At 46.4% G+C, this 16,585-nt stretch overlaps 1 protein-coding gene across 1 annotated transcript in view; it reads left to right on the top strand.

Moving 5' to 3' along the window:
• Window positions 1-16,585, top strand: part of LOC128699181 (uncharacterized) — a 1,354,363-nt gene that overhangs the window by 869,678 nt on the left and 468,100 nt on the right. Inside the window, exon 3 of the mRNA XM_070090158.1 lies at window positions 7,926-9,631. Within this exon, the coding sequence (XP_069946259.1) occupies window positions 7,992-9,631 (1,640 nt within the window). The 5' untranslated portion in view covers window positions 7,926-7,991. The remainder of the gene's footprint in view (window positions 1-7,925; window positions 9,632-16,585) is intronic.

Here is a 16,585-nt window from a genome sequence, read left to right as displayed (position 1 = left end):
TGTATCAGGGTGGCTGTGGTCACCGCTGCGGCAGGGTGGCTGTGGTCACCGCTATGGCAGGGTGGCTGTGGTCACCGCTATGGCAGGGTGGCTGTGGTCACCGCTGTGGCAGGGTGGCTGTGGTCACTGCTGTATCAGGGTGGCTGTGGTCACTGTTACGTTATACAGGAGGAAGAGCCGTTGCCTCTGTAGCATTGGTCACAGCATTCAACCGTCACTGTGCAATGCTGAACACCGTTGTCTGCATGGTCTTCCCACGTGGTGAGTGCATGTGTAGAGGGAAGAGGTTCACACGGTGTGTAGGGGGGGTAAGGTGAAGTTCACACGGTGTGTGGGGATTAAGGTTCACACGGTGTGCCAACTATTCACACATGGTCGGGGGCTGCAGCTGGTGTTTAGCACTCCCAGCTGGATGACAAAAACTTGGTTTCATTTCGATGCACTGAGAGCAGACGTCAGGGGGCGTGAGGCGTACTTTATCTATATTCCCAATGGTAATAAGTAACTTTTTTGGGTTATCCTTAGTAATTTACACACATTATTTATGATAATTGTATTTTTGTGTACCTGTACCTAAATAAACTTACCATGGTATGACTGGTGGCCATGGTTCACTTGTATCCTACCATGGTATGACTGGTGGCCATGGTTCACTTGTATCCTACCATGGTATGACTGGTGGCCATGGTTCACTTGTATCCTACCATGGTATGACTGGTGGCCATGGTTCACTTGTATCCTACCATGGTATGACTGGTGGCCATGGTTCACTTGTATCCTACCATGGTATGACTGGTGGCCATGGTTCACTTGTATCCTACCATGGTATGACTGGTGGCCATGGTTCACTTGTATCCTACCATGGTATGACTGGTGGCCATGGTTCACTTGTATCCTACCATGGTATGACTGGTGGCCATGGTTCACTTGTATCCTACCATGGTATGACTGGTGGCCACGGTTCACTTGTATCCTACCATGGTATGACTGGTGGCCATGGTTCACTTGTATCTTACCATGGTATGACTGGTGGCCATGGTTCACTTGTCTCCGACCATGGTATGACTGGTGGCCATGGTTCACTTGTATCCTACCATGGTATGACTGGTGGCCATGGTTCACTTGTATCCTACCATGGTATGACTGGTGGCCATGGTTCACTTGTATCTTACCATGGTATGACTGGTGGCCATGGTTCACTTGTCTCCGACCATGGTATGACTGGTGGCCATGGTTCACTTGTATCCTACCATGGTATGACTGGTGGCCATGGTTCACTTGTATCCTACCATGGTATGACTGGTGGCTATGGTTCACTTGTCTCCGACCATGGTATGACTGGTGGCCATGGTTCACTTGTATCCTACCATGGTATGACTGGTGGCCATGGTTCACTTGTATCCTACCATGGTATGACTGGTGGCTATGGTTCACTTGTCTCCGACCATGGTATGACTGGTGGCCATGGTTCACTTGTATCCTACCATGGTATGACTGGTGGCCATGGTTCACTTGTCTCCGACCATGGTATGACTGGTGGCCATGGTTCACTTGTATCCTACCATGGTATGACTGGTGGCCATGGTTCACTTGTATCCTACCATGGTATGACTGGTGGCCATGGTTCACTTGTATCTTACCATGGTATGACTGGTATGACTGGTGGCCATGGTTCACTTGTATCCTACTATGGTATGACTGGTGGCCATGGTTCACGTGTCTCCGCCCATGGTATGACTGGTGGCCATGGTTCACTTGTATCCTACCATGGTATGACTGGTGGCCATGGTTCACTTGTATCCTACCATGGTACGACTGGTGGCTATGGTTCACTTGTCTCCGACCATGGTATGACTGGTGGCCATGGTTCACTTGTATCCTACCATGGTATGACTGGTGGCCATGGTTCACTTGTATCCTACCATGGTATGACTGGTGGCTATGGTTCACTTGTCTCCGACCATGGTATGACTGGTGGCCATGGTTCACTTGTATCCTACCATGGTATGACTGGTGGCCATGGTTCACTTGTCTCCGACCATGGTATGACTGGTGGCCATGGTTCACTTGTCTCCGACCATGGTATGACTGGCGGCCATGGTTCACTTGTATCCTACCATGGTATGACTGGTGGCCATGGTTCACTTGTATCCTACCATGGTATGACTGGTGGCCATGGTTCACTTGTATCCTACCATGGTATGACTGGTGGCCATGGTTCACTTGTATCCTACCATGGTATGACTGGTGGCCATGGTTCACTTGTATCCTACCATGGTATGACTGGTGGCCAGTTGACCTGCACTTGTCAGCGTACATCATGGTCAGCATTGTCATAACTCTACTTGACACTGTACCTTTCAATCACACACTGCTTCCTTCAGTCACATACGGCTTCCTTCAATCACTGCTTCCTTCAGTCACATACGGCTTCCTTCAGTCAATGCTTCCTTCAGTCGCTCACTGCTTCTGCGCTGACTACACATAACCCTGGCTACCGCTCTTTCCCATAAGCCCGGAAGTCCACTCTGTTGCTCACTGCTAATCACACAGTTAATGACATAGGTATAACCATCCAAGGCTGGCCAACTTAAATATTAGTTAGTGATCAACTTGGGTCTAAATCTACTAGATGTGATGATTACCCTCTCTAACACAGCTAATTACTGATGGTGCAGTGCAGACAAGTTGATAAGACACACTCAACACTTGGGTGTCTTCAGTGGGCCACGCTCACATGTAACCTCAACTACAGCTGCTTCATCTCGCTTCTACTCTGATATATAAGGTCTGGCCACTTATGTGCCTGCACTTCAGACTTAATGGACTGACCACCATCACCAAGAGTGACGGATTCATCACGTCAGAACTGTTTCTACTGCTTCCAGTATTGTGTTCACCTCTGTTCAACTGAAGAAGCTTCTTGTGCAGGCGAAACGTTTTGGCAACAAAGAAGATACCCAAGTGTTGCAAATGGGGCTTATTTATCAACCATTTCTATCACATTCACTACTTCCCTCGGTTCAGCTTGGCTGAGGTACTAGGGGAGGGTACATATATACCTGTGACCAGTTTGGGATGTTCCTTTACTCCTTACCCTGGCATGAGACCACGCTACCTTGTTGCTGGCTTGGTCAACCAGGCTGTTGTTGCTAGGAGCACAGCTGATTTGCCACTTAGAGGAGGTAGTAGTCCAGTTTCCTCTAGAAAGGTTCTAACGTAGTTCAACCCAATTTAACTTATGGAAACGAGGTCAAAAGGAGCACGGGAACTAGAGGGGCATATAATGAAATTATCAGAATTTCACAAGATACGTCACTGTTCTATTGACTTTCACTGTCATAAACAAGTATATCAGTCACCCAACCTCTCTCGTGTATTACAGTGTCCATCTTACAGGGAACACTTTGTAGATTTATATGGCCGGTTTGTGAACTTAACATGGATGTGTGTAGGGACTTGCATTTGACACTTTGTGGACTTAGGCTGTCAAGTATTAGCCATGTGTCTTCTCAGATAATGAATTGAATTTACAGTAACTACAAAATAATAGTTATATTTTACATAAAAAAACTGCGTCAGAAGTGATAGAAATGGAGAGAGGATTCTTTTACATTTCCAGTCGAGGCAATTCTAACTGACCTGTTGTCCAGAGGTATATGGCTTAAGGCAGTTTTATTGGATACGTTTTCAACCAGTAACCATAATGGACATTCCAAGTGATACTAGAGAGTGAGGAAACACGGTAGAGAATGCAAGTCATTAGTGAAGTTCAGGTGAAGGTGTAAGGTCATCTAATAGCCGTGTCTCCTGGCAGCAGGGAATCAGTGTAAAGCGATATCTTAGGGTGCGCAAGAACAGATGAGATGATACGTGTGTCCCAGTACACGAGATGACCCTCTTTAGATTTGTGTAAGATACAGGTGTTGCTAACGTCCAAGCGACACTTCTTTTTGTCTTTTTGAACTCGTTTGGAAAGATTCCTTCCACACGAGCTCTTGTTGCAGCCTCAGCATGGTATAGTGCACACTCCTGCTTCATTGTTGGGTTTGTCAAGGGAATCTTTCTTCTTGATGAAGTCTCCAATAGAAGACGTAGCCACGGCAGCTATTTGGCAGCTACTCCTACATGGTGATGCTGGCCACTTCTCAAATTATAATTTGAGATTCTGGGTTTGTTAGTGGTGGTGGTGTTGGTAGAGCTCTTTGTTTGTAATCTTATATAAAATAGGGAGGGAAGTGTAAGCATATGAAGGCGTAGGTGATGTACTGGAATTCCTCGAAGAATTTGGAACTGGAGAAAGGTATAGCTTTTTGAAAAAATGATGACCACGCCTCTCTTGGTGCGAGTGTCGTGCTGGAAATGAGGAAGGTTTTATGTAACCTCTCCGCTCCTTTTAATATTTTTACCTTACATCGACTTCATGGGACATATCCACAGAAATATTCTTGCTAAGTGGCAGACCCGGTGGGCCCTGTGTACTAGGAGCAAGTAATACAGAGTTTAGCAGGATATGGGTGTTTGGCCCTCCTCCTTCATCAGCAGTCGTCACTCTAAGACGAATCTTTGTAGACTGAAGATAGGCCACACGCACACCTTTCAGTCATAGCCACCTCTTTGCATATGTATTCCCCTCCTTCCCGAAAACTTTAGATCCAAATTGAAAGCTTCAGTTTCTGTAAAAGAGTGTGTGAGGATAAAGTTTTAACTATCTCTGGCTGCATTTGCTACTACTGCACAAGAATTGCAGTTTGCTTTTGAATTTTAGTCTTTGTTGTAGATTAGCGATAGTGGTTTTGCTGAGAACTGTCTCAGCTGAGCGGAAGTCTGGAGAAAGAAGAGTGGCAAGGAGTGTGGTGGTGCGTACACACACCTCTCTGAGACTGTCATAGTTCTGCTCTTCGAGGAAGGCACTGACACCGAGCGAGAAGGGCATGGTAACAGTTATGGTATGCATTACCGACAAGATGATGAATAAGATACATGTGCAACACCTGTGTATCTTTATTCTGAAGACGTTTCCCCAAGCAGTTTATTTTCGCATCAGTTCATTACACAGGTATTGGAGGTGTTGAGACTGGAGACAGTAGAAGACGAGGTAATCAATCCCTTAGCCGTAATCTTGACGAATCTGAAGTTGAGGCAGGAAGATGGTTGCTTATACATTAGTCAAGTGAGGTGCAGGAGTGGAAGGTATCGTCACCGCAGGCAGAACAACGGTGACGATGCTTCAACTACTTCTAGCGGGTCCGCCTACGATGACGATGCCTTCTTATTCAGCAAGCAAGACGGGATCTTGAGATGTCAACTGTAGTGTGGATCTGGGATGACCATCTCGGCAATGCGGTCTTATTGTCTTATAATATCTCCAGTATAAGACTCACTTATATTCAACGGAAGAAACCTGTTATCGACTACGATGACTGTCTTCAGCAGAAGAGAAAGATATTCTGTGACGCAGTGTCTGACAAAGATAGAAGGTATATTAATATTGATAATATGGATGAAAGTACACACCATTGTTGAGCACATTGCAGTAGTGGGACTGCAATGTTTAAGTCACTTTAAATAATGCAAGAAAATTAGAAAACTTAGTATATATAGTGGAAAATGCATATCACTGGTGTAGGTCAGGTGAAGGTGTCAGGTCATTTAATTGTCTTGTCACGAGGCAGCAGGAATCAGCATAGTAGTATCTAATGTGCAAGAGTACTTGACATTATGCACTTGCCAGCCCTCTGTTCAACGGTGTCGGAAGTACCACTTAAGAGGCGCGTGAGTTTCCCTGTCTCCTAATACCATGTTTATTTTTCCCCTAATAATCTACCTTGTCCATAATTAACATCGTATTTGCTTTGTTTGCTTTCGTAAGGTGAAGTCTAGGATCTTTCTCGCTCATACTTATACGACACAACTGAATTAAGGAAAGATCCTAGATTTCACCTTGCGAAAGCAGACAACGCAAATGTAATAGTAATTATGGACAAGGTAAATTATATGGGAAAAATAACATATCATTAGAAGACAGAGTAACTGACGTGCCCCTTAAAGATGCTTCAATAAAGTGATGCGTATCTTTGTTGGATTCTCTGTCGATTATTTTTATTTTGTTCCAGTGCATGAAAATTCTTAAAATTCCAGTACATCACCCGTAGCTTCATACACTTGCACGTCCCTCGTTTCTATACTTTTCTCTGCCAACATTGCCACCAATGAGAAACTCACATCTTTTACTCTGATTGGACGAGAAGTAGACAACACCACCCTGAGGGCCTTTTCTAAAAGTAACATCCGCATCGCTGCCATGATCACGTCTTCAATCAGAGACCTCATCCGCTAGAAAGATTCCTATAACAAACTAGAGTGAAGCAGGAGCATATACTGTACCATGTTGAGGCTGCAACGAGATCTACGTAGAACTGGGAAGGAATCTTTCCATAAACGTGCAACACAAGCAGTTTTACATAGAGTTAAAGGAAGCCATCTGATGCACTGCAACAAAGCAGAAATGATCTACAAAGAATCCATCAGGGATGGGCGCCACGGTACTGAGTCATTCTTAATTACTACTTCCAACACGTTAAAACAATACATCATCTCAGCCACCACTGCAAGTAAAATACTGCTCCACGTTGATTCTTTACTGCCAGGTGACAGGGCAGTTAGATAACCTGACGCCTTCATTAGTTACATACATTCGCCACTTCATATATTGTTTTCTCATTCTCTTGTATCACGAAAATCACTCACTACGAAAGCAAAAGACTTGGCAGACGATGCAACATCCCCCTAATGAAAAGCAGGGGTGTCACTAGCACGTTAAGAGACAATGCAATAAGTGTCAGGGGCCCGAGACTGTTCAACTGCCTCCCAGCACACATAAGGGGGATTACCAACAGACCCCTGGCAGTCTTCAAGCTGGCACTGGACAAGCACCTAAAGTCAGTTCCTGATCAGCCGGGCTGTGGCTCGTACGTTGGTTTGCGTGCAGCCAGCAGCAACAGCCTGGTTGATCAGGCTCTGATCCACCAGGAGGCCTGGTCACAGACCGGGCCGCGGGGGCGTTGACCCCCGGAACTCTCTCCAGGTAAACTCCAGGTATCATCTGGATTGACCAAAATTTCAGAACTGAAAGGTATTCAATAAAGATGTCCTAAATACATGCACCTCTGTCTATGCATCCATATTGTCGGTGTCTGTACCTTCTACCATCCCTGTACTATACTGGTATGGATATAAATATACTTGGGAACATACGTAGAAATATGAGAGAATTAATCTACTGTATAAGTAATGTTTCACACTAAGAATTAGGAGCCCCGAACCTGAGAATAAACTTGATTGATTGATTGAGCTTTCTTGAAAGACCTGGGATGATGTGAGATATAGAGATGGTGTTAATAGTCTACACAAATTACTTACTACTACTACTTGTTCTTCTTCTGCTTCTAGTACTATCTCTACTATTACTAATACGCTACTATTATTTTTACTGCTGCTGTTGTTTCTGTTTCTGCGTCTATCATTACTAATACTATTACAACTAAAACTAATTCTTCTTCTATTCATACTACTGTTGTCACTTAGGTTGGTTCTTATACTAATACTACAACAAATAATAATAATAATAATACCGAGCATTATAAATGGTTTCTTGTGGCAACTGGCAACACCACTTTTTTGAGATCTAATTGGAATAATTTAATTATCGTAATTGCAACTCGGCTGGCAGACAGTATATTGCAAGCTCATATAGATAGACCTAATTATTTTTCTAACTGCATGTCATTAATCAGGTTACAGTTGTAATAATATCGTGTTATGAGTCGTGTGTTGTTATAACCTGTGTTTGTGATGTTCCAGGTGTTGTTATAACCTGAGTGATGTTGCAAGTGCTGTTATAACCAGTGTTTGTAATGTTGCAGGTGTTGTGGGCGGCGTGAAAGTGATGGGCAACAAGGAGTGAGTAGGAAGAATCATCACCCACCACCATGACTGATCATCATAGGATCTCCCGCGTGGGACTGCTGGATCCTGCCAGGGAGGGTCCTTTCTCACTGGACGCCGCCCTCCTGCTCCGCCACCTGCCTCCCACACCCGCGGTCAACCGCGTCACTGCCAGCGGCTCCGGCGGCGGCGGCGGAGGAGGAGGCTTCGACAATGTAGGGTTCGACTTGGAGTCTCTGGGGGAGGTGAAAGCAGGGTGTCGACGCCCCCTGATGAGTGTGCAGGGACGAACACTGTTCCCTGAGGAACACGTCCTGTCGTCCCTGTGCAGGCAGCCCAAGTCCCTGCCGCCCACGCCCGTGCTCAGCACCCACGCCCATCGTTCCAGCTTATCCCAGCAGGCCAAGCTTGGCGGCAGTGTGAGTGTCATCCAGGTCAGTGACGACAACACGACCCACAACGTTGTGTTCACTAGCGACCAGACACGACACGCGGCAGACAAGTGCAGAAAAGGCAACACAGGTGGAAAGACGGAGAAAAAGGACGTGGGAGATGCTGGGAAGGTAGAGGAAAGAACAGAAACAGTGAATGTGCAGTTTAAATCAGTCGGGGTTGAAGGCTCGCCCTGCGGCACGCCGCAGAAAACTAGCGCCTCGAAGAAAACGGCGTGTGGGAAGGAGGTGTGTGGGGGTGAGAGAGGCAGTGTGAGAGAGACCATGGTGGAGGCAGGGGGAGGCACGCGGCCCTCCGCTGCCACTAGTGTATCCGTTGCGGGTACAACCAGGATGCCCGCCAGTGCCCGAGTGTCTAGGAGCGGTGCCCCTACCAGCAGTGTATCTAGTGTTGTGTTCTGTGCGGCGCCCACGCCCGCACCCACCGTCAGTGCACTCACTAAAGTGTCCAGTGTCAGGATTGTACCCACGCCCACGCCTACGCCCACGCCCAGCATTAGTGGGCACGACACGCCCACGCATCAGGCCAGAGGCAGTCAGCCAGCAGCCCCAAGACCCGCCCCTAGGCCACCCAGACCTGGCCTAGCCAGACCCAGCAGTCAGGGGGAGGCGGTGCAGCAGCAGCAGCGCCTCTACCTGCACCACCCACTGCTGCACCTGCCGCAGCAGCAGCAGCCGCAGCCGCCGCAGCTGCCGCCGCAGCTGCCGCCGCAGGGGCAGGTACTACAGCAGCAGCCACAACAGCAACAGGGGCAGGAACAGCAGCAGCTGCAGCAGCAACATCAACAACAACAGCAGCAGCAGCAATTGCAGCAGCACCAACAGCAGCAACAGCAGCTGGAGGCGCGACGGGGTGAACGGGAGCGCCGTCGGGAGCGCCGCCGGGAGCGGCGGGAGCGTCGCGCCCATCGTTCAGGGGCCGCCCACGGCCAGACCGACCTGGGGGAAACCAACCCGCCACCCACCGCCGCCCACGATGCCCACCTGCCTGACCTGCTTCACTCCCACGTGCCGCCCCCCTACTCCACGCTCCCCGGGGGAGTGCGCCCCCTGGGTGCCCTGATGGGTCCACCCCCTCCTGCTGTGCCCCCGCCCCCGCCGCCCATGGCCCTACACGTGCCCCCGCCACCGCCCCCCGGGCCACCGCCGCCCCCTGGCTTCCCTGCCCCGGTGCCAGGCTCACCTCTCAGGTTACCACACGACAACCCATGGCCCTTCTTCGGCTCTAGAAGGTCAGTACTTCAACTTATAATAATAATACAATAATAATATCTTTATATACTACAAGTACATGTACAAGGTATACAAGCCTAACTGACATCAGTTACACACTACTGTACAGAAAGCCTCTTGTTATGCTGAACATTTCGGGCAAATTAGGTCAGTTTTTTTCCAGGATGCGACCCACACCAGTCGACTCACACCCAGGTACCCATTTTACTGATGGGTGAACATAGACCACCGGTGTAAGGAAACACCTCCGATGTTTCCACCCCTTCGCCGGGAATCGAATCCGAACCCTCACCGTGCGAAGCGAGAGCTTTTGCCACCAGGCCACGGGGCACCTTCCGTACTTCTACCTTCAGTACTTCTACCTTTAGTACTTCTGCCTTTAGTACTTCTACCTTTAGTACTTCTACCTTTAGTACTTCTACCTTCAGTACTTCTACATTGAGTACATCAGCAGTGTGTTGCTACACTGAGAGTTAGACTGTGAGAATCAGAGTTAGTTTTGTTTCCCTGTCATAGTCCATCATATAGGATGGGGTGCATTTGAGAAGTACTTAAATCTGTCAACTTTAGCTGAGGTTTCAGTGAGGATGTCGAGATTTCACTGTGATTTCAGTTGCCACTGAAGATTAGGTTTTCTTCCAGCAGCGTTGAAGGCTAAAAAAAATTCCTGCCGCTAGAGTTAAAGGTTTCCTTCCAGCAGAGCTGAAACTTCATAGACTTGCTTCCAGCAAAGCTGAAGTTTCATAGACTTGTTTTCAACAGAGCTGAAGCTTCATAGACTTGCTTCCAGCGGAGCTGAAGCTTCATAGACGGGCTTCCAGCAGAGCTGAAGCTTCATAGACGGGCTTCCAGCAGAGCTGAAGCTTTATAGACTGGCTTCCAGAGCCGAAGTTTCATAGACTGGTTTCCAGCGGAGCTGAAGCTTTATAGACTTGCTTCCAGCAGAGCTGAAACTTCATAGATTTGCTTCTAGCACAGCTAAAGCTTCAAAGCTTTCCTCCCACCAGAGTTAAAGCTTCAGAGATGGAGTTATTGCTCCACCGGCGACCTTTATACACAACAGAGGAAGCTGCCTCTTCAACTATTAAATTATCCTGGGTTAACACATCCCCCTGGAGGGCTGTTATCCCGAGATAATCTAAGAAATCATTGTCTTATTTCCATTTGGGTTCATCGGGTCCCAGTATGCGGTACCCAAAACAGTCTGCTAACACCCACGTACAGATTTACCGCCACGTAGCTTCACGTCAACAGATTTCTCCAGAAGTTGTTGGCTCGGCCAGCGTCTGAACTGAGTTACGAGGTTCTCAGTGTTTTGTAGCGAGGTTGAGTGTAGCGTGATGCACGGCTGCACAGGAAGATACTGGTGGAATCCCCGAGATTAATAGTCATAAAAAAAAGTACGCTTCACAAACAAGCTTGACAAACATGCTTCACAAACAAGCTTGACAAACATGCTTCACAAACAAGCTTGACAAACATGCTTGACAAACATGCTTCACAAACAAGCTTGACAAACGTGCTTCACAAACAAGCTTGACAAACAAGCTTGACAAACATGCTTAACAAACATGCTTCACAAACAAGCTTGACAAACGTGCTTCACAAACAAGCTTGACAAACATGCTTCACAAACAAGCTTGACAAACGTGCTTCACAAACAAGCTTGACAAACGTGCTTCACAAACAAGCTTGACAAACGTGCTTCACAAACAAGCTTGACAAACATGCTTCACAAACAAGTTTGACAAACATGCTTCACAAACAAGCTTGACAAACATGCTTCATAAACAAGCTTGACAAACGTGCTTAACAAACAAGCTTGACAAACATGCTTCACAAACAAGCTTGACAAACATGCTTCACAAACAAGCTTGACAAACGTGCTTAACAAACAAGCTTGACAAACATGCTTCACAAACAAGCTTGACAAACATGCTTCACAAACAAGCTTATCAAACAAGCTTCACAAACAAGCTTGACAAACGTGCTTCACAAACAAGCTTCACAAACATGCTTCACAAACAAGCTTGACAAACATGCTTCACAAACAAGCTTGTCAAACAAGCTTCACAAACAAGCAGACATCGCCTCAAGATTAAATCTCTTTCCTCCCGTGAAGGTTAATTCTGAAATATATAGATCCACCGTTTGTTGTGTTTTCTTGCACCTAGCCTCGCCTAGCCTCGCCTAGCCTAGCCTAGCCTGCTAGTGTTGCACATGTGTCTTGATCAACTTGTCGGTATTGTGTACCATTATCATATTTACATTGCCAGACACTGCAACACAACGGTATCTTGGTACGGAGGACATTCGTAATAAAGATACCTAATTGTTGGACTTGTCTTACCTAACCTAACCTTGCCAAACCTAATCCAACCTTTCTAGCCTAACCTAACGTTACCTAAGCTAATTTAACCTAGCTTAACTAACCCAACCTTGCCGTGCCTTGCTAAAAATAAATTTAGCTAACTTGTTTTCCTGGATGGGAGGGGAGAGGAGAGGAGGGGAGGGAGAGGAGGGGAGGGGAGAGACAAGAAAAGGAGAGGAGAGGAGAGGCGAGGAGGGGAGGGGAGAGGAGAGGAGGGAAAGGAGAGGAGGGTAGGGAAGACGAGAGGAGGGGAGAGTAGAGGAGGGGAGGGGAGACGAGAGGAGGGAAGAGGAGAGGAGGGGAGGCGAGGGGAAGTGGGAGGGAAGGACAAGTGGGCCGGCAAGTTTTCATGGGAACTTAAAGCTTACAAAAGAGGAGCTTAGTGAAGCTTAAGCTGCAACTCTTTAATAAGTCGCTGAAGTTCATTAATAGTGAAATGTTGTTGTTATTGTTTTTCTTGTTACCGGGAAGTGTCAGTCCCATCAGGGTCATACAGTACCTGGGGAATGGGAAGCAGGTCTGTTCCGAGGAATCTGAAGGTTGCTTCACTTCCATGGATCAAGAGCCTTGCACCAGCATTAAGGCATCATTTTATATATATATATATATATATATATATATATATATATATATATATATATATATATATATATATATATATATATATATATATATATATATATATATATATATTATATATATATATATATATATATTATATTATATATTATATATATGTGTGTGTGTGTGTGTAAAGTCAGATTAATTTGTAATAAACATCTACTGTAGTCGAAGCGGTAGTGAGCTAGTGGTCTGTCAATCTCAGGACCCCGGTTCGAACCTCTTGAACAAACATTATATCTCAGTCCACAGCAGGATTCGGACCTGCACAGTGTATCAAGGTGCACAGTACTTTCTCCACTCAGCCAGAACCCAGATATGTATGGGCGCCTAGCCCAAGCCAGACGGTCACTCTCCATACCTCGGGACACCAGGCTAGTGATAAGTTGTTTTATCACATCCTGCCACATACAGTGAATTTCGAAAAACACACACACACACACACACACACACACACACACACACACACACACACACACACACACACACACACACACACACACACGTACACACACACACACACACACACACAACACACACACACACACCACACACACACACAACACACACACACACGCGCAAACACACGCACACACACACACACACACACACACACACACACACACACAACACACACACACACACACACACACACACACACACACACATGCACACACATATACAACAGGCCTAGTGTCTTATCGACATGTGCCTAGGACCAAATGGTAACTAACACACAACACACACACACACCACACACACACACCACACACACACACCACACACACTACAAACTACAAACTACAAACTACAAACTACAACAAGAAAGGGGACTACACGGGAATGAGGAACTTCCTGAATGGGGTTCAGTGGGACAGAGAACTGGCAGGGAAGCCAGTTAATGAGATGATGGAATATGTAGCAACAATGTGCAAGGAGGCTGAGGAGAGGTTTGTACCCAAGGGTAACAGGAATAATGAAAAAGCCAGGATGAGCCCATGGTTCACCCAAAGGTGCAGGGAGGCAAAAACCAAGTGTGCTAGGGAATGGAAGAAATATAGAAGGCAAAGGACCCAGGAGAATAAGGAGAGCAGTCGTAGAGCCAGAAACGAATATGCACAGATAAGGAAGGCCCAAAGACAATATGAAAACGACATAGCAGCGAAAGCCAAATCTGACCCGAAACTGTTATACAGCCACATCAGGAGGAAAACAACAGTCAAGGACCAGGTAATCAGGCTAAGGAAGGAAGGAGGAGAGACAAGAAATGACCGTGAAGTATGTGAGGAACTCAAAAAGAGATTCAAAGTGTTCACAGAGGAGACAGAAGGGACTCCAGAAAGACGTAGAGGTGGGGTACACCACCAAGTGCTGGACACAGTGCACACAACCGAGGAAGAAGTGAAGAGGCTTCTGAGTGAGCTAGATACCTCAAAGGCAATGGGGCCAGACAACATCTCCCCATGGGTCCTGAGAGAGGGAGCAGAGGCGCTATGTGTACCCCTAACAACAATATTCAATACATCTATCGAAACAGGGAGATTGCCTGAGGCATGGAAGACAGCAAATGTAGTCCCAATCTTTAAAAAAGGAGACAGACATGAAGCACTAAACTACAGACCAGTGTCACTGACATGTATAGTATGCAAAATCATGGAGAAGATTATCAGGAGAAGAGTGGTGGAACACCTAGAAAGGAATGATCTCATCAACAGCAGCCAACATGGTTTCAGGGATGGAAAATCCTGTCACAAACCTACTGGAGTTTTATGACATGGTGACAGCAGTAAGACAAGAGAGAGAGGGGTGGGTGGATTGCATATTCTTGGACTGCAAGAAGGCGTTTGACACAGTACTACACAAGAGATTGGTGCAAAAACTGGAGGACCAAGTAGGGATAACAGGGAAGGCACTACAATGGATCAGGGAATACTTGTCAGGAAGACAGCAGCGAGTCATGGTACGTGGCGAGGTGTCAGAGTGGGCACCTGTGACCAGCGGGGTCCCACAGGGGTCAGTCCTAGGACCAGTGCTGTTTCTGGTATTTGTGAACGACATGACGGAAGGAATAGACTCTGTGGTGTCCCTATTTGCAGATGACGTGAAGTTGATGAGAAGAATTCACTCGATCGAAGACCAGGCAGAACTACAAAGGGATCTGGACAGGCTGCAGACCTGGTCCAGCAATTGGGTCCTGGAGTTCAATCTCATCAAGTGCAAAGTCATGAAGATTGGGGAAGGGCAAAGAAGACCGCAGACGGAGTACAGTCTAGGGGGCCAGAGACTACAAACCTCACTTAAGGAAAAAGATCTTGGGGTGAGTATAACACCAGGCACATCTGAAGAGCACATCAACCAAATAACGGCTGCAGCATATGGGTGCCTAGCAAACCTCAGAACAGCATTCCGACATCTTAATAAGGAATCGTTCAGGACCCTGTACACCGTGTACGTTAGGCCCATATTGGAGTATGCGGCACCAGTTTGGAACCCACACCTAGCCAAGCACGTAAAGAAACTAGAGAAAGTGCAAAGGTTTACAACAAGACTAGTCCCAGAGCTAAGAGGTATGTCCTACGAGGAGAGGTTAAGGGAAATCAACCTGACGACACTGGAGGACAGGAGAGATAGGGGGGACATGATAACGACGTACAAAATACTGAGAGGAATTGACAAGGTGGACAAAGACAGGATGTTCCAGAGATTGGACACAGTAACAAGGGGACACAGTTGGAAGTTGAAGACACAGATGAATCACAGGGATGTTAGGAAGTATTTTTTCAGCCACAGAGTAGTCAGTAAGTGGAATAGTTTGGGAAGCGATGTAGTGGAGGCAGGATCCATACATAGCTTTAAGCAGAGGTATGATAAAGCTCACGGTTCAGGGAGAGTGACCTAGTAGCGATCAGTGAAGAGGCGGAGCCAGGAGCTCGGACTCGACCCCTGCAACCTCAACTGAGTACACACACACACACACACACACACACACACACACACACACACTATACCCAGCAGCACTGTCATCAAACATTATGAGAGTGTCTGAGGGTGCACTCTGAAGTAGGATTTCAAACCACGGGAAAAATCTCCATATTTACACACTAGTTCTGGTCGCACTGCAAAATAAATCTCGAGGTAATAATATACAGAAGTATAGAAGCCTTGAGCAAGCTTCGTTGTGGTGTAATAGTGGACAAAATGTGAAAAAAACTCTGAAAGAAATCTCTTTTTATTTTTTTTAAATCTGACCTAGAGTGTGATAATGAACGTTGTTAGAGTCAGCGAGCTGGAATTTGCCAGGTGTAAATTATGACGCATCTTTCTCGTCAACGTTCCAGGGAGTACAGGTAAAGGGACTTCACTTGTTCTCGATAATTTAGATGTTTGATGAAGTTGATAAGAGACTCTTGGCTGATGGTTTGACCAGGGAATGACAAGACTGAAAGAAACACGATTATGTTCTTATCTTAACCACAAGGATAAATGACAAGACTAGATAATGAAAAATGACAAAGACTGGATAATGAAAAATGACAAAGACTGGATAATGAAAATGACAAAGACTGGATAATGAAAAATTAATGGTTGTATATCAAGGTCACTCACAATAAATGGTGCCAGACCAATGATGATACTCTTGACAAAAATTGGTTTTCCCTCTAGTCTTCAGTAGTCCTCTACAACACTGTCTTATGGCAGCCAGGTAAGAAGTGCTGACCTGGCTTATGACAGCCAAGTAAGAAGTGCTGACCTGGCTTATGACAGCCAAGTAAGAAGTGCTGACCTGGCTTATGACAGCCAAGTAAGAAGTGCTGACCTGGCTTATGACAGCCAAGTAAGAAGTGCTGACCTGGCTTATGACAGCCAAGTAAGAAGTGCTGACCTGGCTTATGACAGCCAGGTAAGAAGTGCTGACCTGGCTTATGACAGCCAAGTAAGAAGTGCTGACCTGGCTTATGAC

This window comes from Cherax quadricarinatus, chromosome 31, assembly GCF_038502225.1.
Source record: "Cherax quadricarinatus isolate ZL_2023a chromosome 31, ASM3850222v1, whole genome shotgun sequence".
In the NCBI taxonomy this organism is placed as follows: Eukaryota; Metazoa; Arthropoda; class Malacostraca; order Decapoda; family Parastacidae; genus Cherax; species Cherax quadricarinatus.
Note: the sequence above shows the minus strand (reverse complement) of the source record. Positions and strands in the feature narration are given on the sequence as shown.